This window comes from Oryzias latipes, chromosome 15, assembly GCF_053564925.1.
Source record: "Oryzias latipes strain Hd-rR chromosome 15, Olatipes_Hd-rR_3.1".
Lineage (NCBI taxonomy): Eukaryota > Metazoa > Chordata > Actinopteri > Beloniformes > Adrianichthyidae > Oryzias > Oryzias latipes.
The window spans coordinates 30,225,473-30,247,452 of record NC_136251.1 but is presented as its reverse complement, the minus strand read 5'-3'; the positions used below and the strand labels follow the sequence as shown (position 1 = coordinate 30,247,452).

General features: G+C 44.5%; 1 protein-coding gene across 4 annotated transcripts; it reads left to right on the top strand.

Annotated features, from left to right (window-relative positions):
• The first annotated feature begins 4 nt into the window (after positions 1-4).
• heatr5b (HEAT repeat containing 5B) lies at positions 5-21,675 on the top strand. 4 transcript variants are annotated; one of them, XM_023963042.2, is made up of 36 exons: positions 5-227; positions 671-824; positions 1,249-1,460; positions 1,970-2,078; positions 2,201-2,350; positions 2,577-2,748; positions 3,622-3,779; positions 3,876-4,125; positions 8,492-8,647; positions 9,129-9,379; positions 9,453-9,564; positions 9,639-9,791; positions 9,878-9,977; positions 10,058-10,167; positions 10,245-10,408; positions 10,474-10,649; positions 11,638-11,743; positions 11,823-12,013; positions 12,090-12,249; positions 12,337-12,526; positions 13,588-13,757; positions 13,835-13,982; positions 14,060-14,239; positions 14,315-14,566; positions 14,862-15,043; positions 15,123-15,191; positions 15,953-16,132; positions 16,202-16,445; positions 16,811-17,041; positions 17,716-17,843; positions 18,483-18,627; positions 18,713-18,988; positions 19,088-19,312; positions 19,397-19,548; positions 19,679-19,892; positions 20,550-21,675. In XM_023963042.2, exons 1-36 carry the CDS (start codon positions 67-69, stop codon positions 20,855-20,857), a joined length of 6,339 nt encoding a protein of 2,112 aa, XP_023818810.2. In that variant the 5' UTR covers positions 5-66; the 3' UTR covers positions 20,858-21,675. The 4 variants fall into 4 exon arrangements, with proteins under 4 accessions (XP_023818810.2, XP_023818809.2, XP_023818811.1 ...); XM_023963041.2 differs by having other exon boundaries at positions 3,876-4,170; XM_023963043.2 differs by having other exon boundaries at positions 94-227; positions 303-824; positions 3,876-4,170.
• The last annotated feature ends 305 nt before the right edge of the window (positions 21,676-21,980 follow it).

The following is a 21,980-nucleotide window of genomic DNA, read 5'->3' as shown; positions in this document are numbered from 1 at the left end:
ATGAGTTGTGTACTCAAACGTTCCTTCAAGCGGAATTTAAGTTTTACGCAGACATGCTGATAATAAATGCATTATAAAAACAGTAAGAAACACATATATGTGAAAAATGTAAATGTAGGATTTTATTCTAAACAGTGGATGGGTTTGTGTGATGTTTCGAGTCGGAATTTTGATAACGCGACACCGCTGTTACTCGTCGTCATTCATCTTGGGCCATCGAAACACAGGTAGGAAGAGCATTTTTTTATATTTAAAATCCCAACATAGGATGCTATCTGATATGTAGTGACTTTATTCAACAGGGCAATCTTTTAAAACAAGAATTAATGACTCTTTAAAGGCCCAAAACGCAATAGAGGACTTCGAGTTCTCAGCGGAACCAGTTAGCTGGTGTTGCTAACCTCCTCGCCCATCAGCAGCAGCTGGACTCTGCCGGTTTCTGTCAACACGGAGTGTTAGCGAAAATCTGCTTTGACATTTACGTTTTTTTAACCAGATGCGACACAAAATCCTCAGGAAATCACCTGCAACACCCGACAAATAAGAGTTTTTATGGTCCTAGATCTTCTTCACTTCTAAAGATGCTGTTAAAACCTGTCAAGCCGGTGGTGAACTGAAGACAAAAGCGGACTTTTAACGACAAAACCCGCATTTTATTGGAACATTCCAGAAAGCAAAGTGATCGACAGATCGTCGCCATGGAGCTGGCACACAGCCTGCTGCTCAATGAAGATGCTTTGGCGCAGATCACTGAGGCTAAAAGGCCCGTTTTCATCTTCGAGTGGCTTCGCTTCCTGGATAAAGTGCTTGTGGCTGCGAATAAGGTAATTTATGAAACCCTTTCTTCCTTATAAAAGAGTCTAAACATATAAATAAGTTAGCACAAGACTTGATTATAAGCCTAGATTCCAAAGGAAGTTCCGAAAACACATGTTTTTTTTCTCAGGAAACTCACAGATACACCTAAAATGTTTTTGTCACCGATCACCATTTACTGTAACACATTCATGAAGCTCAATATTAGTGGACAGGAACAGGAAGTGACATCACATATCTTCAAAACAAAAGTCAGATCTAAAGGACTTCAGAAAAACAAACTTTGTTACATTTGTTTATTATATTTGCACCATGAGTGACACTTTGTACAAAACCTGAACAGATAAATTCACCGGATTTCCCCCCAAAGCTTTAAAAAACAAATGAACCTGCTGATCTCTATTAGGTAATTGTTTTATCCTTGGATTGTAGGTCGATGTAAAGGAGAAGCAGAAGAAGCTGGTGGAGCAGCTAACAGGACTGATCAGCAGCGCACCGGGACCTCCTACTAGAAAACTCCTGGCTAAAAACCTGGCCACTTTATACAGCATTGGTGACACCTTTACTGTTTTCCAAACGTTGGATAAATGCAACGAGATCATTAAAAGCAAGGATGACACGCCAACATACCTGCCAACAAAACTGTAAGCGTTCATCTCTACACACGATTTTCACTGTTTGATGTTTGTGCGGAAATGCACATCACTTTACTTTTTTACCACTGCTTTACAAATTTGTGCTAATGGACCTTAATCTGTGCATTTAATGGGTTGAAGGGCGGATTAAGTTTGAGCTGATGTGATGCATTTCTTGCTGGCATTAATGGACTTTGGGTGAAGCTGCTTCACAGCTGAGGATTAATCCATCAGCCATTTGTCGCTGCTTCTTGATGTTCTTATACAGATGTAGGGCACGTATTGCATTAATACACCTCTGTAATGACCATTAAACCACTGTTAGACTCTTTAAAACGTCAGGGCTTCAGAAAGTAAAATCACAATAATGTGGATTTAACTTGATTACAAAATGATGGAGGCTACCAAGAGCTCAAAGCAGAACATCTGGAAGAAAAAGTCTTCATAATTTAACTTTTTCAATAGTGATTTTATATAAAAATTCAAGACTATGAGGCATGAATTCCCCTCTCTTGCAGTGCTGCAGTTGCCTGTTTGGGAGCGTTTTATGAAAAGATGGGCCGGATGCTTGGAAGCTCCTTTCCAGACACCATTAACAATCTTCTGAAAGCACTAAAGAGCGCCGAGGTAAAACATTTGTACCTTTTTAAGGTTTAAAGACTTTTTTTAATTATCTTTAGTAATCTGTTCTGATGGATCCTATAAGTATTTATCGACATTGAGGTGCTTTTGTTTGCCATGTCCTTCAGTCCCAGGGCAGAGGGGAGATCCTCCTCAGTCTGCAGAAGGTGCTGAGTGGATTAGGTGGAGCAGCAGCTTCGTGTCACCGAGACATCTACAAAAATGCTCGCTCTTTACTCACCGACAGATCTATGGCGGTGCGCTGCGCTGTTGCAAAGGTTGGTCCTAAAAGAACAACACAAAATGTGTAAATTACACCCAAAATGTACGCATGCATAGCTCTTTTTGATAAGTAAATGCACAGGTGCAGTTTTTCTGTCATCTCTGAACCCTCTACTCCTTACTGACACAACATAAACGTTGACACATTATTGCGTATAGATTGACATCAGATTATAGAACTGAACTGGACTGTTCTCTGTGTTTTGTTTCCCTCCTGACCAGTGCCTGTTGGAGCTGCAGAATGAGGCGGTCTTCATGTGGACCACGGAGCTGGAGAACATGGCCACCCTGTGCTTCAAAGCTCTGGAAGGGTCCAACTACGGCGTCCGGGTAGCGGTGGCCAAACTGCTCGGGACCGTCATGGCTACCGCGTTGCTGCCAAAACAGGCTGCCGGTAGGGGATTCGGGCGATGTTGGAGATGAAAACTGTTGCTTCTAATCATGTTTTTTGGGTGTCATGTATGGGGAATCAGCTTAAAGTAAATGAAAAACCAGAGAACAACACTAATGATGATAATGACCTTCCAAAGTTTGGTAAATCAAACTGACACAGTCGGCGCCCAAATATCAACAAACGGACAAAATACGAACTCTAAAGGTATCCTTACTAACGCACAGTATTTGATTCACAAAAGTAAAATATTTATTCAATTCAATAAACTATTATGTTTAAATGGTTATAAATAAATTATAAGTTATTTATTATTCACAAATGCAGTATTACATAACTCTATGGTCACCAGATCAGTCTGTTATTATCCTTTGGTGACCATCTTTGGATTATTTTATATTTAAGATGAATTTTTATTTTTAATCCATATATTCTTTTAAACACTCAGACTGCATCATCATTTGTTTGTGCAGACAAGGACATTAAAGGAAATTCAGATTCTGAACAACACACGCCGATTCTGGAGCCGGTTCGTTACCCGATGTCAATCGCAGTAGCCTATGGGCTTAAGCCCCGCCCCCACGTAACGTTAGAATCAACCTCAAAGAATATGGAATTGAAACTAAATTGGGGATTGAAAGTGAAGAGGGAGAGAAAGGAAAAAACAAACAGCGACTGTTAAAAACATACTTTTTAACTGAAGTTTGTTACTTTTTCTGTTTTTTTTTTGTTTGTTTTTCATTTCAAGATTTCTTTTAGCTTTCTTACTTTAGGGTCAAAACCTTTTTTCATGTATTTATTTTTTGGGTCAAATTTCCAGTCTGGTTTTTTTCTTCCCTTTGAGCGGCTCCTGACCTGAAAACACTTTGTCTGCAGTCATGCGGCAGAACGTGAAGCGGGCCACGCTGGAGGAAGTTCTGGAGCTGATGGCCACTGGGTTTCTGCGTGGCGGTTCCGGTTTCCTGAAAAGCGGAGGGGAAATGCTGAAGGGTGGGGGCTCTGTAAGCAGGGAGGTGCGGGTGGGCGTGACCCAGGTGAGACTATCGGACAGCTACCCCCCCCCCCCCCGCCGTTGGTTGATCCAAATGCGCTCAGTGCCGCCTCTTCCTCCTCCTCTTCCTCCTCCTCAGGCTTATGTCGTGTTTGTGACTACGCTGGGGGGCCAGTGGCTGGAGCGCAACTTTGCCACATTCCTGTCCCACGTTCTGGACCTGGTCTCCCACCCACGGGCCACGCAGACGCACGTGGAGGCGGTGTACTCGCGCCGCTGCGTGTCTTTCATGCTGCGCGCCACCCTGGGCGGCTTACTCGGGGAGAAGGCGCAAATCGCAGCCGGGAAAGAAATCTGTCAAGCCATCGGCAAGCAGATGAGGGCTGTGGGTAAGGAGGATGGGGGGGAAATATCACGGTTCAGAGCATTACAGAGTAAGTACTCATCAATCAACGTCATCACTTCTCTGGCTCCTCATTGGCTCTCTGAAATTCTTGCATGTGTTGTGCGGGGATTCCTGCTGTGGCCTGAGTGTGGCGCTGGCTTTCCTTGCTTTGGCTTCCCATCTTGGTTCCTATACTTGAACTTCTTTGCATTTCCCTCTGAGCAGCATCATAATGTCTGTAACATCAACCACCCAGCTCGTGGTTTCTGGCGTTATTGCAAAGCCGCATGGCGTTTTCCCCGTTTTTTTGCCTAACCCCCTCTAGGAAGCAAACATTTTCAGAATATTTTGTGGCTTGCCAAACATTAAAAAAAAAAAAGCTGCATGCACAATCAGATGCACAAATGAGGAGCTCATAAACACGCCATTCCTACAGGATTTCCTTTTTTAGGCATCCTGACAGTTACCTTTAAACCGTCTGTCATTCAGAAAGGATGATTCTTACTCTGATTTGCTTTGCAACCTTTAAATGACGGGAAAATACATTATTGTCTTTCGTTTTGATTAAAAAAAGGCGTGAAAAATGATGTTGAATGTTGATGTTTCTCTAAACAATCTTTCATTGTTTACTCTGCACTTTCTGCTGTTTTTTTAAATGAAGGACTCTGTGCCACTTCTTGAACTGAAACTTTGACAAATGCCTGTGGTTAGACAGTGGGGCAAAAAAGTATTCGGTCAGCCACCAGTTCTGCTAGTTAATTTACTTAACTACCACTGTAATGTTCATCATAGGTTAACCTCAACCATGAGAGAAAAAAGGAGAAAAAAATCCAGAAAATCACATTGTCTGATTTAGAAGAATTTATTTGAAAATTATGGTGGAAAATAAGTATTTGGTCAAAAACTAAAAGTGAACTCAGTACTTTGTTTTATACCCTTTGTTGGCAATGACAGCAGTCAGACCTTTTCTGTAAGTCTTCAAAAGGTTTTCACTAACTATTTTGGTCCATTCCTCCATGCAGATCTCCTCTAGAGCAGTGATGTTTTGGTCCATTCCTCCATGCAGATCTCCTCTAGAGCAGTGATATTTTACGGCTGTCGCTGGACAACACAGATGTTACACTCCCTCCAAAGATTTTCTATGGGGTTGACATCTGGAGACTGGCTAGACCACTCCAAGAGCTTGAAATGCTCCTTATGAAGCCCCTCCTTCGTTACCCGGGCAACGTGTGTTTGGGATGGTTGTCATGCTGAAAGACCCAGCCATGGTTCATCTTCAATGCTGATGGAGGGAGGTTTTCACTCCAAATCTGCCCATACATGGCTCCATTCATTCTTTCCTTTACACGGATCAGTCGTCCTGGTCCCTTTGCTGAAAAACGGCCCCAAACTATGATGCTTCCACCCCCATGCTTTACTGTAGGTCTGGTGTTCTTTGGATGCAGCTCAGTTTTCTTTCTCCTCCAAACAGTAGAGTCCTTACCAAAAAGTTCTATTGTGGTTTCATCTGACCAAAGGACATTCTCCCAATCCTCTTCTGGCTTTATCAGGGGGACACGTCTGGCCCTGCAGGGTTTGAGTCCCTGGTGGTGTAGTGTGTTCCTGATGGTAGCCTTTGTTACTTTGGTCCCAGCTCTCTGCAGGTCATTCACTAGGTCCCCCGTGGGGTTCTGGGATCTTTGCTCACCGTTCTTGTGATTATTGTGACCCCACAGGGTGAGATCTTGGGGGGAGCCCCAGATGGGAGATTCTCAGTGGTCTTGTATGTCTTCCATTTCTTAATAATTGCTCCCAAAGGTGATTTCTTCACACCAAGCTGTTGCAGATTCAGTCTCCCAGCCTGGTTCAGGTCAAGAGTTTGGTTTCTGGTGTCCTTAGACAGCTCTTTGGTCTTTAGTGGAGTTTGGAGTGTGACTGTTTGAGGTTGTGGACAGGTGTCTGTATATAGATAACCAGTTTAAACAGGTGGCAATAATGCAGGTAACCAGTGGAGGACAGAAGATCCTCTACAGAAGACGTTACAGATCTGTGAGAGACAGAAATCTTGATTCTTTGTTGGCGGCCAAATACTAATTTTCCACCATAATTTACAAAAAAAAATTTTTTAATCAGACAATGTGATTTTCTGGATTTTTTTTTTCATTTTGTCTGTCATAGTTGAGGTTTACCTATGATATAATTACAGGCCTCTTGCATATTTTTAAATGGGAGAACTTGCACAATTGGAGGCTGACTGAATACTTTTTAGCACCACTGCATCTAATTGAAAGTAATGAGTTCTGGAACTGTGGTGGAGGTCAGACTTCTTAAACTTTGTATTTTAAGAACTGGTTTCTGTTTTGTTTTTTAAACAAATTTGCTGCCAAAATTCAAGAAGTGTCTTCAAAGTGGTTTCTTGTACTTTTTCAACTTGCTGGACTGCTTTATTTTTTAAAGCTCAAAGGATTTCAGTCCCTAAAAAGAAAAGAGATTCTTACATTCATTTTTTGTCAAATATATCCTTTTACCTATAACTTCTGTTTCCAGCATTAAATAATTTCTTTAAGCGAAGTCCTCAGAGCTTTAACTGCACAGATGTTCAGGTCCAGAGGTATTTGGACACTTATGTCTCCTCAGGCAACCAAACGCAATATTTGTTGCTTGAATCAAAACTTGTAATAAGACTGAAACCTTTTAGTGAGACGATAAGCATAAAAGCTAAAAATCTGTAGGCTATAGAGAATTTGAGGAATAAAACGATTATAAGACTTGAAACTGTGATAAACGTGGATGAAAAGGATAAAAGGCGGATTACCTGAGGTTTTCTACTCCTCTTCCTGGACCACTTGTGTTCACTCATTCTGTGAAAGAGAAGTCAGTTTGTTCAGACATCCAGGAATGGAGAGCCTATCCAGATTAAGCAATGTTTAGGGAAGAAATTGAGGATTTTTGGGATAAAAAGGTGAAATATTTGGTGGCTTGACCTACTTCTAACATGTCTTTTATTATAATATGTCATTTTTGTGGTGAGAAATGGCTAAACAAACATTTTAAGGCATAGATTTATTTTGGCTGACAGTGTTCCCAATCTTTTAATTAAAAAAAAAATTCTTTTAAAGACCTACTTTGATGAAAATGATGTTTAATGTGTTTTTGTAGCATTTTCCGGATGATGGAGGACATTTATACAGAAAAGTAATCTTAAATTTTGCAGCGTTTCTTTATTCAAATCGTTGTGAATCAGGAGCAGATTAAAAAAATGCCGTTTGAAAAAAGATCGTATTTGTGACTTAAGCTGGGTGGGGCCACAAACTTCCCGCTCCGCTCCATTCTGATGCATCCACCTGCAGACAAATCGATCTATGAGCGTCTCTGGAAGCGCCGTGAAAACGGCTCCAAAGGTCATCGGAGTGGGACTTTAAAGATTAGAGTCTGTATCTAAACTTCACATGGAGGAATATTTCAAAAAGGCTGAGGCTGAGTCTGAGTCCAAATAAATCTAGACCTAACATTTTCAAAGGTTTGAGGATTCTGAAGAACTTTTCATGAATGATAGAAATGTGGGACTGATTGTGTTCTGTTGTTATTCACTGCCTGGCCAAGAAAAGACACTTCTCATTGGGGTTTGCTTAAAGGGCAAAAAGATATAAAAGACAAACACAATTTGAATTCACGTATTAAAACTAACAAACTGTTAAGTAACCTGATTGTTTTTCTACCTGAAATACTTCTTCAACAGGAAAACATCAGAATCCAACTGTAAATGAGCAAATTGGAGGCAAACGGCAAAACGATGGCTTTGTCTGAATTCACTTATTACTCCCTGCACACCATAAGGGGGCGTCTGCCAAATGTTTAAATTCTGGGGAAACTTCCCAGAAGTCTCTCCAAAAAAAACCAAAAAAAAACCCAGGGTGCATCACTAGACCACAATGCATTGCATTTGTACAAATACTCTTTTTAAAAAATGTATCTAATTTTATTTTTTATAAATCCTCCATTATTTTCTGAACACAGTAAAGATAAAAATGTAAAATGTTCATATTTATTAGGTTTTTACAACCTCATATTTGTGACCGTGTGTCTAAACTGCAGTAAAATCGAGTCTTTAAGGGTTAGAGAGCAGTAAAAGGGATTCGAACACAGTCTGAGTCGTCCCATCATCACCACCAAAGGACGAATGCAGCTTTAAACTGATGGGAAACAATGAGTTTAATAAAAGTAGATGGAAGGTGGAACAAAAGGTTAGAGCGCACGTCATGTTTTGGCCGGGGAGTCGATAACTTCTTGAACATTTCTTTTTCCCGATTGTGAAGTTTTGAGTGCGGTGTGACGTCTTTTTACAAACTGCCACTGCTCTACGTGCCCCCCCCCCCCCCCCCCCCCCCCAGAGGCTGTAGTGAACGACATCAACGGCGAGAACAAGACGGGAGCGGCCGACGTGTCCGCCAGTCAGCACGTCATGGTGTGCGCCCTGAAAGAGCTGGGCAGTTTAGTCCAGAGTCTGAGCGCCACGGCCTCCCCGCTCATCCAGGAGCCTTCTGTTGGTGAGACCCCCTCAATGGAACATTTGGATTAAAAATAGACATTAGCCCCCACAGACGGAGCCCCTCACTCTTCCCTTTTCCCCCCTACCACACTAGACAGACCTACACGAGACAAATTTCTAAAAAAACAACACTTTTTTCCAAATGGATGCTTTTCTGTTGGTTTTATCTCCATAGCAACAAGTTACTTTTGGGTTGTCTGTGTAATTTTTAGAAGGATTGACAAAAGGACGCCCACATTCCTGATATGGCCATATCATTTGTTATTTTGTGTTGTTCAGGTCGAGCCAACCCACAATCCCATCCTATAATAATATAAAAACAGATCCCTGACGTGTTTTTTGGTTTTGTTTATAGATTTTCACGTTCCCTTTTAAGCCCCATTCATTATTTGTGGACGGTTTATCCCGCCGTGATGTCGTCTCCTTTTCTCTGTCGTTCACCGTGCCCAAAATTCATTCATCATCGTCTTCCACCGCAGGACTCCTTGAAACCGTGACGTCAGTGCTGCTGCACCCGAGCATGGCGGCACGTTTGGCAGCCGCGAGGTGCCTGCGCTGCGTCGCCGTGGCGCTGCCCTATCAGCTGTCGCCGTTGCTGGACCGCTGTGCTGAGAGGATCAACAGCCTGAAAAGCTCGCCTGAGGCCGTGAGTGGCTACAGCTTTGCGATGGCGGCTCTGCTGGGAGGGGTGCACCAGTGTCCTCTGGGAATCCCGCACTCGAAGGGAAAGGTGCGTGCTCTGGGGGTCTCGTTTCTTTGTGCGACCCGTTTCGACCTCGCTGATCTGTGTGGTGTCGCTGCAGTCGGTGGTCAGCATAGCTGAAGACCTCCTCCGCACGGCCGCCCAGAACAGCCGGCTGTCGCTGCAGCGCACTCAAGCAGGATGGCTGCTGCTGGGGGCCCTCATGACTCTGGGTGAGCCCATCAGACCCGTTTCTAGCTGTCAGCGGCTTCTCAGCTCCAAACTCATCTTCCACATGCTTTCCCAGGCTCCTCTCTGGTGCGCTACCACCTTCCCAAGATGCTGCTGCTGTGGAGGAACGTCTTTCCCCGCTCCCAGAAAGAGCTGGAGGCAGAAAAGGCCAGAGGAGACTCCTTCACCTGGCAGGTCACCCTGGAGGGCCGAGCTGGAGCCCTTTGTGGTAATTTAAGTGTTACTGCTGTTGTTGTGATCCTCCAGCAGGAGAACGCCCAGCTCTGAACCATCACCGCTGCTTTTCTTCTGCAGCGATGCGCAGCTTCGTGGCTCACTGTCCCGAGCTCCTCACTGAAGACGTCATCCGCAGACTGATGTCCCCCGTTGAATGTGCCATGACCATGCTGTCCCAGTGAGGCTCTTCAGTGGAATTCCCTCTAGAAGATTCATGTTGTGGTTGTTTCTGATGTGTGACCTTTCCTCCTCTCTCAGCGTTCCTGCCATCACGAAGGTCCACGGTGCTCACCTCAAAGCCAGTGCAGCCATGGTGAGGCTCAGGTTATACGACATCTTGGCTCTCTTGCCTCCTAAGACTTATGAAGGTAAAATCCCCCGTTTCCACGGAAATCCTTTTTTTCCCCGAAAAGCAGAAAATTCACCAAACTTATTCCTTTTTTAGGAAACTTCAACGCTCTTCTGAGAGAGCTGGTGGCAGAGTTCACGCTGACCGATAACTCGGCCAACACCACCACGTCTTTGCTGCGCTCGCTGTGTCACTACGACGACAGCGTGCTCATGGGCTCCTGGCTGCAGGAAACGGACCACAAGTCCATCGAGGATCAAGTGCGTCAAAACGAACTTTGACTTGGTTTTGAAGTTTGCGTTCTAAGTTTTTAGTTGCTTTGCAGCTGCAGCCCAACAGTGCGTCTGGGAGTGGCGCTCTTGAACACGATCCTTCCTCCATCTACCTGCGTGTCCTTGTGGGCGAGGCCATCCCGGGGCCTCTGCCTTTGGGCGTGTCTGTCATCGACGCTTCGGTGGCTCTCTTTGGGGTGGTGTTCCCCCACGTCTCCTTCAAACACCGGTGAGTTGTTGTGTTGTTTCTGTTTTTTCTTCATGGTTGTTTGTCAGATGGTCCCCAATGTTGTTTCAGGGACCGGCCTGTACAAGGCTGAAATAATTTTTTGTCTTTTAGCTTCCAGTTTTCCTTTACTTATGAAGGTGGGGTTCATCCTCATCCTCAGTAAAAGTGGAAGCTGAAGTATCAGACAACAACTTCAGGCTCATCCAATTTTTAGAGTGTGACAGATGAAAAACAAACCCTCACTCTCCCCTTCTGCCACTCTAATCAAAGCTGCATGTGACAACTACATAAGTAAAAACACTATTTTCAAAAAATCTTTTGTTGGTTTTATCTCCATAGCAACCATTTTATTTTTTGGTCACCTGGGGGTGACGGACAGGTCACTTTATTTATTTATTTATTTATTTTTACTGGCAATTTATTAAATTGTTAATTTGTTATTATTTTTATTATTACTATTATGACTTTATTCTTTTTAAAATGTATTTATTTATATTATATTATTATTCCTTTATTTATTTATTAATTTTTACGTTTTTTCTTTATTTTTGTTTTTATTTTATTGATTTTTTTCTTTATTTTTTCTTTATTTATTTTACTTAATTTGTATTTTTATGTTATTTTGTTGGGTCTGTGCAGTTTTTAGAAGAATCGGCAGAAGTACATTTCTGGATTTTAAGGTTTTTGGTTAACCACGCTCACATTCCTAATATCTTCATACGTCATTTAGTTTTGTTGAGCCAACGATTCATGCATTTCATTTTTACAGTATTCTGGTAAGAATTAAAAAAGTCTAGAGGAACGCCACTTTTGCGTGCTCGCCACGCTCACGGTGTTCAGTATCAGATCATAAATAAAGTAGAAAATAATGGAGGTTGTGTTTTTTTTTGTTTTTACCCGGTACCAAAGGTCCCACGGTACCGGTCCGCGGCCCGGGGTTTGGGGACCGCTGTCTTGAATTGAACAGTTGATGTCGTGGATGTTTCAGGCTCCAGATGCTGGACCACTTTGCAGAGTGTGTCAAGCAGGCCAAAGGAGTCCGGCAGCAGGCGGTCCAGCTGAACATCTTCACCGCAGTGCTCAGTGCTCTCAAGGTAAAGACATCCGGCGCTCCGGAGGCACTAACTTTCAGGGTAAGACGCAAATGATTGCATTTTTTTTTCTTTGCTGCAGGGTTTGGCTGAGAACAAGAGCACTCTGGGTCCAGAGGAGGTGCGGAAGTCGGCCTTGGCCCTCGTTATGGGCGCGTTGGACAATCCCAATCCCATCCTGCGCTGTGCTGCTGGGGAGGCTCTCGGCAGGATGGCTCAGGTGGTGGGAGAGGTCACCTTCATCGCCAGAATGGCTCAAACCAGCTTTGATAAGTACGATCTTTAGTCTTCCTCTTTTTTTAATCAAAGGAAGTATTTTTAGGCCTAAAGATCCGCTTCTCTTCTGTAGACTGAAGTCGGCCCGTGATGTGGTGTCACGGACCGGCCATTCTTTGGCTCTTGGCTGTCTGCATCGATATGTGGGGGGAATCGGTTCAGGTCAGCACCTGAAAACCAGCGTCAGCATCCTGCTAGCTCTGGCCCAGGACGGCTCCTCTCACGAGGTTCAGGTACCGTCATTCCCCGAATGTCAGTGAACTCTGGGGTCCGTCCAGAATTTCCATTTTTCCCACACTAATCTGGTTCTGCTTTGCCAGACGTGGGCTCTCCACTCTCTGGCCCTCATTGTGGATTCCAGCGGACCCATGTACCGAGGCTACGTGGAGCCCACGCTGTCGCTGGTTCTGACCCTGCTCCTCACCGTGCCGCCGTCCCACACTGAGGTTCACCAGTGTTTGGGTCGCTGCCTGGGGGCTCTCATCACCACCGTGGGGCCAGAATTACAGGGTAACCAAACCAGTACTGGAATATTGCTCTTTTTTTCACCTATTTCTTTGTTTTTACTGAAAATAATACAATAATACGACAAAAAATGAGGAAAAGATTTTATTAAGACAGAAAATAAGACAAAACTTTCACTGTCTTAGTAGTAAGTGTAGCTAAAGTAATCTTTTAAATTAAGTCATTTAGGTTCTGTTAAACCCAGAGCCGTCCTCGGCAGCATGTCTGCATTTCTCCCACAAAAACAAACAACATCCGACCTTTTCTAAAGATGGATGTGCATATTGTTCATATAAAAGGAAAGCGTTTAGCCGATCACAGCTAGCTCCACGGAGAAAGTCTGTGTGTGTGTTAGCCAGAGGGCGGGGCTGACAGTGCAGACTCTTCCTGGAAGGGGCTGTTCATCACTTTGTGATGTCACAATGTCAGAACCCACTCGCTTTAGTGGATCGGGAGGGGCTCCTGCTCAGAGAGCAGGTTTTCAGAAATATTCGTTTGGATCAAAAAACCACTTTTCTTTTTGTGAGGACTGAACATTATAATACACTTGAAAAACCAAAGGTTGATTTGGCATGATATAGTCCCTTTAGAAAACACCAAAAACATGGTTTTCCTTTAAATTTAAAAACATCAAAGAGATCTGAGTATTTTCACCATTGAATGACTATAGCAGCCAAATTGACTCCAGCTTGTTTTTCACCTTTTTCTGGACTCTTCTTATCTTTTTCCTGCTTTTATGTCTTTTTGTTGTTTTATGCTTTCAATAGCTTAAACCTAGTTGTAGCTCCATTCAACTGTGTTGTAATATTGGGCTATGTAAGGAAAACTGAATTGAAAAATGACAAGCAGGAAAAAATGGCGGCAGCAACGGAGGTTGCCCTGAATTGGACAAAGATAAGAAGAATCTTCCATAAAATAGAACTCATCATGGTAGGTTATAATGTTTTGGTAACAGTGGAACACTCAACTTTACAGATTTATTTAGTTTCCTTCTTCTTTTGTCAAATGACTGCCATGGTTGATCTACCAACCCCTCAAAATGTAAAAGTGAAGATTGTGTTTGGTAGGAAACAGCGCCACCATCTCCACCATTCGCTCGTCCTGCCTGGTGGGCTGCGCCATCATGCAGGACCACTCCGACTCTCTGGTCCAGGCGGCCGCCATCTCGTGTCTGCAGCAGCTGCACATGTTTGCCCCGCGGCACGTCAACCTCTCCAGCCTGGTGCCCTGCCTCTGTGTAAGACTCCACAGATTTCTTCAGGCGGGAAGCAGCAGCTGAAGTCCGGTCCTGATGGCTGTGCTTGAACCCCGCAGGTGCACCTGTGCAGCTCTCACCTGCTGCTGCGCCGCGCCGCCGTGGCCTGCCTGAGGCAGCTCGCTCAGAGGGAAGCGGCGGAGGTCTGCGAGTACGCCATGAGCCTGGCGAGACGGGCAGGAGACAACAAGGACAGCACCCCCATCAGTGAGCCGCCAACGAAGAGCAGTTTGTTGAACAACAGAGAGAAAGCGGAACCTCGTTGACCCGCTTCTCTGTTTCAGAGCTGAACATCACTGAGACCGGTCTGGAGGGGGTTCTGTTCGGCATGTTGGATCGGGAGACAGACAGGAAGTTGTGTTCGGACATCCATGACACCTTTGGTCACATGCTGTCTTCGCTGGCTGTGGAAAAACTCAGTCACTGGCTGAAACTTTGCAAGGATGTTCTTGCAGCAACTACAGGTAATCCTAAGAATCATTTTAAAATCCTTCCTCTTCTCCGGAACGCCGTCACGACGGCGCATTTCTCCTCTGCAGACGTAGGGGGAGCTGTGCCAGTCAAGGTGGAAAAGGATGAAGACTCGGAGAAAAAAGACGAGATGGACGACGACACCATGTTCACGGGCCTGGGGGAGGATGAGAAAAGCAAGCCCTCCGTGGCGCCTCGCTGGGTGACGCGCGTGTTCGCCGCCGACTGTCTGTGTCGTATCATCTTGTTGTGCGAGAACGCGGACAAAGCGCACTTTGACCTCGCGACGGCACGCGCGGGGAAAGGCAAGAACGCCAAAGGTACCCCATTTTGAGGTTTTCCCACTCACTCCAGCTGTTAGGGCCCAGAGGGAAACAGCTGATCTTTATGAAAGTTTTTCCACTGTGACAAACAGAGGAGCCTGTATTTATGGATCTGAAAAAGTAAAGCAAAGTAAAGTGGAAGTATTTTCTCTTTTCAATCACTGAGTCGAACTTTTCCACTCCTCCCAATCTTCAAGAGAACGTACAGAAGATAAAATGCAAAAGAAATGTGCTTTAATGTGTAAAACGAAATGCACAGTTGAGGTTTTGAATCCAGATGGGGTCATTTCAGGAGATCTACTGGTGCTCCACCTGTCGGACCTGATCCGCATGGCCTTCATGGCGGCCACTGACCACAGCAACCAGCTGAGGATGGCGGGCCTGCAGGCTCTGGAAGACATCATCAAGAAGTTTGCTGCGGTACCAGAGCCCGAGTTCCCCGGACATGTTATCCTGGAACAGTACCAAGCCAATGCAAGTCCAAAGAGGCCTCCGTTTACATAACGAAAAATGGAATTGGAAAAAACCCCACATTTGGTCCTTTTTTTTTTAGGTTGGAGCTGCTCTCAGACCTGCATTTTCCCCGGATACACCGTCTGACATTACAGCCAAAGCCTGCCAGGTGAGGCTCTGATGACCTTAATAAACACATTCATCATCATAATTCTGTCCTTCGTCGTCCTGGACTCCTCATAATTCTTCCTTCTTGTTGCGCCTTTGAGCAAATATTTCACCGCGCCACAAACTCAACCAAATCTGCTAGTATGCGGTAAAAAAAAAAGAATTTTGGATGCCCTGACGCTAGCTCCGCCCCTAAAAAAGGTTGACATCACAGCAAGAGAGACCATCAAAACAATGAATGGAGCCAAAATAAAATATTGTTAGATATAAATTTCTGAATATTTTATGGATTTTATATATATATATTTGAGATAGTGTTAAACGTCAATCGTTGGTTGAAGCCAAACGAGGCAATATGAACATAAAAGGAATGTGGGCGTGGTTAACCAAAAGGAATAGAGCTGTTCTACACCCCCAGGTGACCAAAACATAAAATGGTTGCTATGTAGATAAAATCAAATAAAGTCCACCATTAAAAAAAATATATATATTTATATATTTATTTGTCTGAAAGATTAGAGGCAAAGAGAAAAAAACATTTATTTTAAATTGAATAATTTTATAACAATGATGTTCAAAAACATAAAAAATACTTGATTTGATCTCTGAAATGTAAACATTTACGTGCGTTTTATCAATTCAAACTTTGTTAATGAAGCACTTTTCATACAACAGTAACTCAAAGTGTTTTACAGGCTTAAAGCAAGACTAAATGGCATTGGTGGCTCAAACGTGGCCTTTTGTCTGCTTCTCAAACCTCAGGTGTGCAGCACGTGGATCGGCAGCGGTGTCGTCAGTGACCTGAACGACCTGCGGCGAGTTCACAACCTGCTGGTGTCCTCGCTGGACAAAGTGCAGGCTGGGAAGGGCTCGTCCAGCCAGCTGTACAGCGAGAGCGCCACCACCATGGAGAAGCTGGCCGTGCTGAAGGCGTGGGCGGAGGTAGGAGCCTGAACACGCCCCCACCCGTTTATTCACCATCCTTGAACCCACGCCGACTCCTCTGCTCAGGTGTACGTGGTGGCTATGAAGGTCAAAAAGGAGGCGGACTCTAAGCCGGCGAAGGTGGTCAGGAGAGGAAGAGGGGAGGAGGAGGATGAGGAGGACCTGGGTGCAGACGTGCTTCCTCCCGATAGTCTCATCACATTGGTGCAGCCGGAGCTGCCCACGCTGAGCCGCCTCTGGCTGGCCATGCTGAGAGACTACGCTCTGCTGACGCTGCCGGCAGAGTTTTCCAGCCAGCTGCCCCCTGAAGGTACCTATGGACACTTTAGAGTCCCACTCCCTTCATCTTCTGATCTATTTTCAAAGCGTTCTCAGTGGGCTTTTCATTAGAAATGTGCTGTTTTTAGTCAAAATGGGGGGAAAAAGGTGTTTTTTGTAGGACAAAGTTTCTGCAGAGCGGCAGGAGTTTGTTTAAAATTCACCTCTGATAACTGTTGGCACAGAGCAACCCTGCCCCCGTAAATTTTCGACTTAAATTCTCGTGATTTTACTTTTTTTTTTTTTTTTTTTTTGTGGTGTCCCTAAAACTTTGTCGTAACAAGGAACAAAAATCTCAAATGAGCTCAGAAATTCCTAAATGTAGAAAGCACCAATGATGAACTGGTTTGTGTTTAGGTGGAGCATTTTACACCCCAGAGACGATAGACACGGCGAGACACCACTACCGCAGCTCCTGGGCGCCTGTCCTGCACGCCGTGGCTCTCTGGCTCAACAGCACCGGGTTCACGGCCGCTGAGGACCAAGACGAGGCCTCGCCAGCGTCCTTCAAGCCCCCCAACCTTCCTCAGGTTTCTACAACAAAGACTTTCGAGGAGTTGGTCAAAGACAAACTGCATCTAATGTTAGGTAAAAAAAAATAACGCTGGATGTTTTCTGAATCCCAAAGAGTTTAGCATTTTGTCTGGTTTTGTCGTACTTGCTAAAGTATTCGGCCCCCTTGAACTTTTCGACCTTTTGCCACATTTCAGGCTTCAAACATAAAGATATAAAACTGATTGTTTTTTGTGAAGAATCATCAACAAGCAGGACACAATCCAGAAGTGGAACACATTTATTGGATATTTCAAACAAAAAACTGAAATATTGGGCGTGCAAAATGATTCAGCCCCTCTCCTTTCAGTGCAGCAAACTCTCCAGATGTTCAGTGAGGATCTCTGAATGATCCAATGTTGACCTAAATGACTAATGATGATCATTAGAATCCACCTGGACGTCATCAGGTCTCCGTATAAATGCTCCTGCTCTGTGATCGTCGCAGAGGTCCGTTTAGAGCGCAGAGAGCATCAGGAAGAACAAGGAGCACCAGGCAGCTCCCAGATCCTGTTGTGGAGAAGTTTAAAGCCGGAGTTGGATACGAAAAGATTTCCCACGCAGCCTGAAATTTGGCAAAAGGTTGAAACGTTCAAAGGGGACGAATACTTTAGCAAGGCACTGTATTTGTAAAATAAAGCGTTTTGGTTCGTCTTGGGTCAATCACGCGGGATTCTCCTGAAAATATCTGCTTCTGTTCGGCCCCTCAGGTGTCAGCATCGAGTTTCTGTGCTTCCCTCGACCAGAGGAGCCGATCGAACACGTCATTTCCTGCCTGCACGCTCTCTGCACGCTGCTGGAAACTCCCTGCGTTAAAAAGCACATCGCAGAAGACCAGGTAAAAACTGAAGGGGAGGGTATAAATATTCAAAGTACAGCGACTCCTCGCTATTTCACGTATCACCGTGCACATTCTCACTTTGTTTCTCAAAGCATGCTGCTTTCTGATTGGCTGTAGATCTTGTCAATCAATCTCCTCTGTGTCGCGTCTCCTGTACAGAATGCATTTAGTTTGTCACATTTACATAAATCTTCAATAGCGACCAGATCTTTGTTTTTATTCTGTGATATTTTTTCTCTCAAGGTTTGAACTTTGAGAGTTTAAACAAGAGAGAAAAGGGTGAAAATGTGTAGTGAGGGTTTGTACAACCTTATGTTCCTATTTTCATCTATTTTTTTAGAACGTAACTTCTGCAATAAACAAGGGAACGCTAGACACATGCTGATGCTGACGGTTTTTGTAGAATTTGATTTAATGATAATTTAAAAGATTGTTGATTATTCACAGCTATAAACAAACAGAATAATCTAGGTTCAATGTGGATTATCTCGAATTGTTTTCACTTATTCGGCAGCAGTGAAGCCTAAAAGTGTTTCTTTAGATCTATGACCTGAAGGTCCCGTCAGGAAGCTCGGTTCAAAGTCTGTGTAGCTGGGACACGACTGTTTCATGATTGGCTGTGGCGTGCGTTTCCAGCTGCTGGCGGTGGAGCTCCTGAACGTCCTCCACAGGCTTCTGCTGACCAGAGATCCTCCTGCTGTGCAGCTCCTGGTCACTGCTGTTGTGCAGGAGACCGTCAGGGCCGCACAGGATCATCTGCAGCAACAGCGGGCTAACACAGGTCTGAAATGCTACGTCTAGGTGGTGTTCTTTACTGGTTTAGGTTCCACAGACTTACTTTTTTTTGTTTTGTTTATTTTGTTCAGGAAAAGAAGAAGAAGAAAGTGAAAAAGACTCTCAAGCCAACCTGGGAGACGGAGGGGAAACAGGGGAGCTTGTTCCTGGAAAGTCCTTGGTGTATGCCACCATGGAGTTGCTCGTCTTCATCCTGGTCCGCCACCTACCGCAGCTCAATTCCCGGGTGAAGGAGTCGCCCAGCCACGTGCCTCTGCGGCCTCGGAGGTTACCTGAAGAGAGCGCTCGGCTGGTGGCCAACACAGTTTCCATCCTGGCAGAGCTGCCGTTGCTCTGCTCTGCTGCTGGTGAGGCCTGACACTAACTCCAACTGCACACCTTCACTCAGCCTGATGCCCAAAGCCAGCCGGAACTGTCTGGTACCTTTGTTTTTTGTGTCTCTACAGGAGGCATGACCATCCTACCCACTGTGCTCTTCCTGATCACCGGCGTTCTGAGGGACACTGCGATCAAAACTCCGGACAATTCGGTGCCTCCCCCTGTAGCTGCTGCCCTGCAGGGCATCAAGGTCATCCTGACCTCCCCTATGGCCAGGGTGGAAAGCATCCAGACGCGGTGGACCGCTCTCGTGAGGAGCAGCTTGGCATCAGTACTCGAGTACTCGCAGCCGGGTAAACGCACATTTGACCCCAGTTCTTAGAGTTTCTGAAGATGGGGGTGTGTTCCAATTCAATGACATGTTTGTGAATGTTTAGATGAAACCAGACCGGATATGGACGAGGTCAGCATGTTGACGGCCATCCCTCTCTTCCTGCTGTCAGCCAGCAGTGAGCTGGTTGGAGTGGTGGTCCTGCAGAAGGGCTGCATCGACCGCTTCCGAAATGCCCTCAATTCTAGTGACCCCTGGGTAAGCAGAATGTGCAAACGGGGGTGGAGCGGGAAATACACCCCAAAGGGGTGTAGGGTGATCTCCCAATGCTTCAAGCGGCATAGGTGAAGGTCCGAGTGTTGACGGGTTTGGTTTCTTGTTGTCGCAGGTTCAGGCGCGGTGTTACCAGCTGCTGCTGTCGGTGTTTCAACACGCCAACCGCGCCCTCTCCACGCCGTACATCCACGCCCTGGCTCCGCTCATGGTGGAGAAGTTAAAGGCGGTGGAACGCAGTCGGCCAGGCACCGCCGCGGAGCTGCAGGCTGTGCAGGAGGGCATCAGGGTCCTGGAGAATCTGGTCAGCATGGGCGAAGAGAAGAATCGTAAGTGCTTTGCTGCTAATGGACCTCTGAAGCTTTGTGTTCACTTCCAGAAAGTCTTGGGATCCATTAAAGTATTTAGCGTTATGCTAGCTGCTTCTGGACTTTGAAGCATAAACGCATTAGGAGCCAAATTTAGTATTGCTACGCGGGCGTTTTATCAGTTTTAGTATTGATTTTATTATGTTACATCACTTTTTTCCCCAAAATAACCTTGCATAAACTCACAAACACATTTAAAGTTATATTCTATTATATTTGTCTATTTTATTCTCATTGTGACTTAAGGCTCAAGGGGTTTTATTTGGTCATTAGTGCATAAACCAACAGACTATCACTGTCCAACTAAAAAATCCATGCAGAATAATCAGCGTACACAAAAAATCTGCACAATATACACACAAGGGTCATGTTGTGTTATGCTTGATACATAGATGTTTGTTTTCTACCTGATGCTAGACACAACCACCAGCAAACCCGCCGCCACTTCCCCTCCCTGTTTTCTGAGAACTCGGAGGAGGGAGCGTGCGGCGTGCCCGTCGTGTTTCCTACGTCACATATACGACCCTTTTCAGACAGTAGTGAGTGAATTCAGACACAACCTCAGTGTTGTGTTGTGTTTTGCCGTCTCACAGTTACTTGTGTTTGTGTTTCCCGTAGGGGTGCAGCTTCTCGCCCTTCTGGTACCAACTCTCATCTCTTACCTTTTGGATGAAAACGCCATCTCCTCTGCGCCACAAGTCTCCAGGAGTCTCCATGACTTTGCCCTCCAGAATCTAATGCGGATCGGTCCCCTCTATCCAGCGGCCTTTAAGACAGTAATCGGTGCGGCGCCTGAGCTTAAGACGCGTTTGGAGTCTGCCGTACGGGCCAACCAGGCCAGCAGCAAAGCCAAAGCTGCAGCCAGGCAAGCTCAGCCGGCCGTGCAGGCTGCTCCCACCATCAAGCTGAAGACCAGCTTCTTCTGAGCGCCGCAGAAACATTTTATGCTGTTGGGAGGGATGTTGTATGCAGTAATTATGCCACATTTATGTCCATTAAAGAACATTAATTTATGAATCGTAGCTCTCGTCTTATTAGTGAAATATTCTTTTAAGGAAATGAGAAGCATTGGTGTAAATGTCTTTCATAACTTTGAATGTCTCATTTAAAAACTCTTACATGTTTTTTTTTTTGAGTTGGTGAATGTATCATCATTTCACAGAGGCCCTCAGCCTTCGTTCTTGGAGTCTAATGGTTGCAGAGGCGTTTCCTCCGTCATCTCTCTGCATCGTTCGTCCCAATGTTGTGGTTTACTGCATCTGTTGTTGCTTCTTTGATGGAGTTGCTTAACTCACTGCGTGGCCTTCCGGTCTACTCATTTGTAGTCTTGTAAATGGTTTTAAATTCTCTCTTGAACAGGTACTCAACTTTTTAAACTCCAATCGACATTCCTCCAACAAGACTGTAAAATGGAATTGAAATGTAGTCTCCATGTTGAGCCAGAAATGAGATTTTTATTAGAACTAACAGAGAAGCAAATGCATTGTATCCCTAAATATTTTTATCTTTTAATGCAGCTGCTAAATTGTTTTATTTTCCTTTTTGCTTGTAACTGATTTAAATGATTAAATTGTATTGCTAACCATATGTAAGCATCAAGTATGATAGTAACTTAGCAGATTTAGACGACTGTTAATAATTTGATGGATGTTAAATGTTGAGTTACTGTTTTCTTTTTGTTTTGCCAGGAAAATAAAAGGTAAATTTGGACATTTGTAAATAAACGTGAGGCTGGTGGTGTCAACTGGAGATCTTTTTAGCGCCTCTGCAGTGGCGTCTGTCTCAGGAGGCAGAGCTAATGACTCAGATGATTTGAGACAACACAATTTCCTTTATTATAACTTCATTTTTATTATATTTTAACGTCTAAGAAGACTAAATGAATTGCTTCAGCTTAAAATAATAAAAAAAAGGTTCATTTTTAGCAAAAGTGAAAGATTCTAGAATTTAAATTTAACAGCTTTCTGTAGAGCAACTTTTTTTTTAATGCCCATAAAATCTTTAAAGATTTAGATTTTTGATTGACTCTAAAAGCCTGGACAACAAAAA

Excerpts from the sequence above, each read along its gene's own strand:
- heatr5b (XM_023963041.2), top strand. The coding sequence starts at position 67 with ATGCATTATAAAAACAGTAAGAAACACATATATGTGAAAAATGTAAAT. Across the intron at positions 2,749-3,621 it reads GCTGCCAAAACAGGCTGCCG|TCATGCGGCAGAACGTGAAG; the intron begins GTAGGGGATTCG and ends CTTTGTCTGCAG. Across the intron at positions 15,192-15,952 it reads TTACAGCCAAAGCCTGCCAG|GTGTGCAGCACGTGGATCGG; the intron begins GTGAGGCTCTGA and ends CTCAAACCTCAG.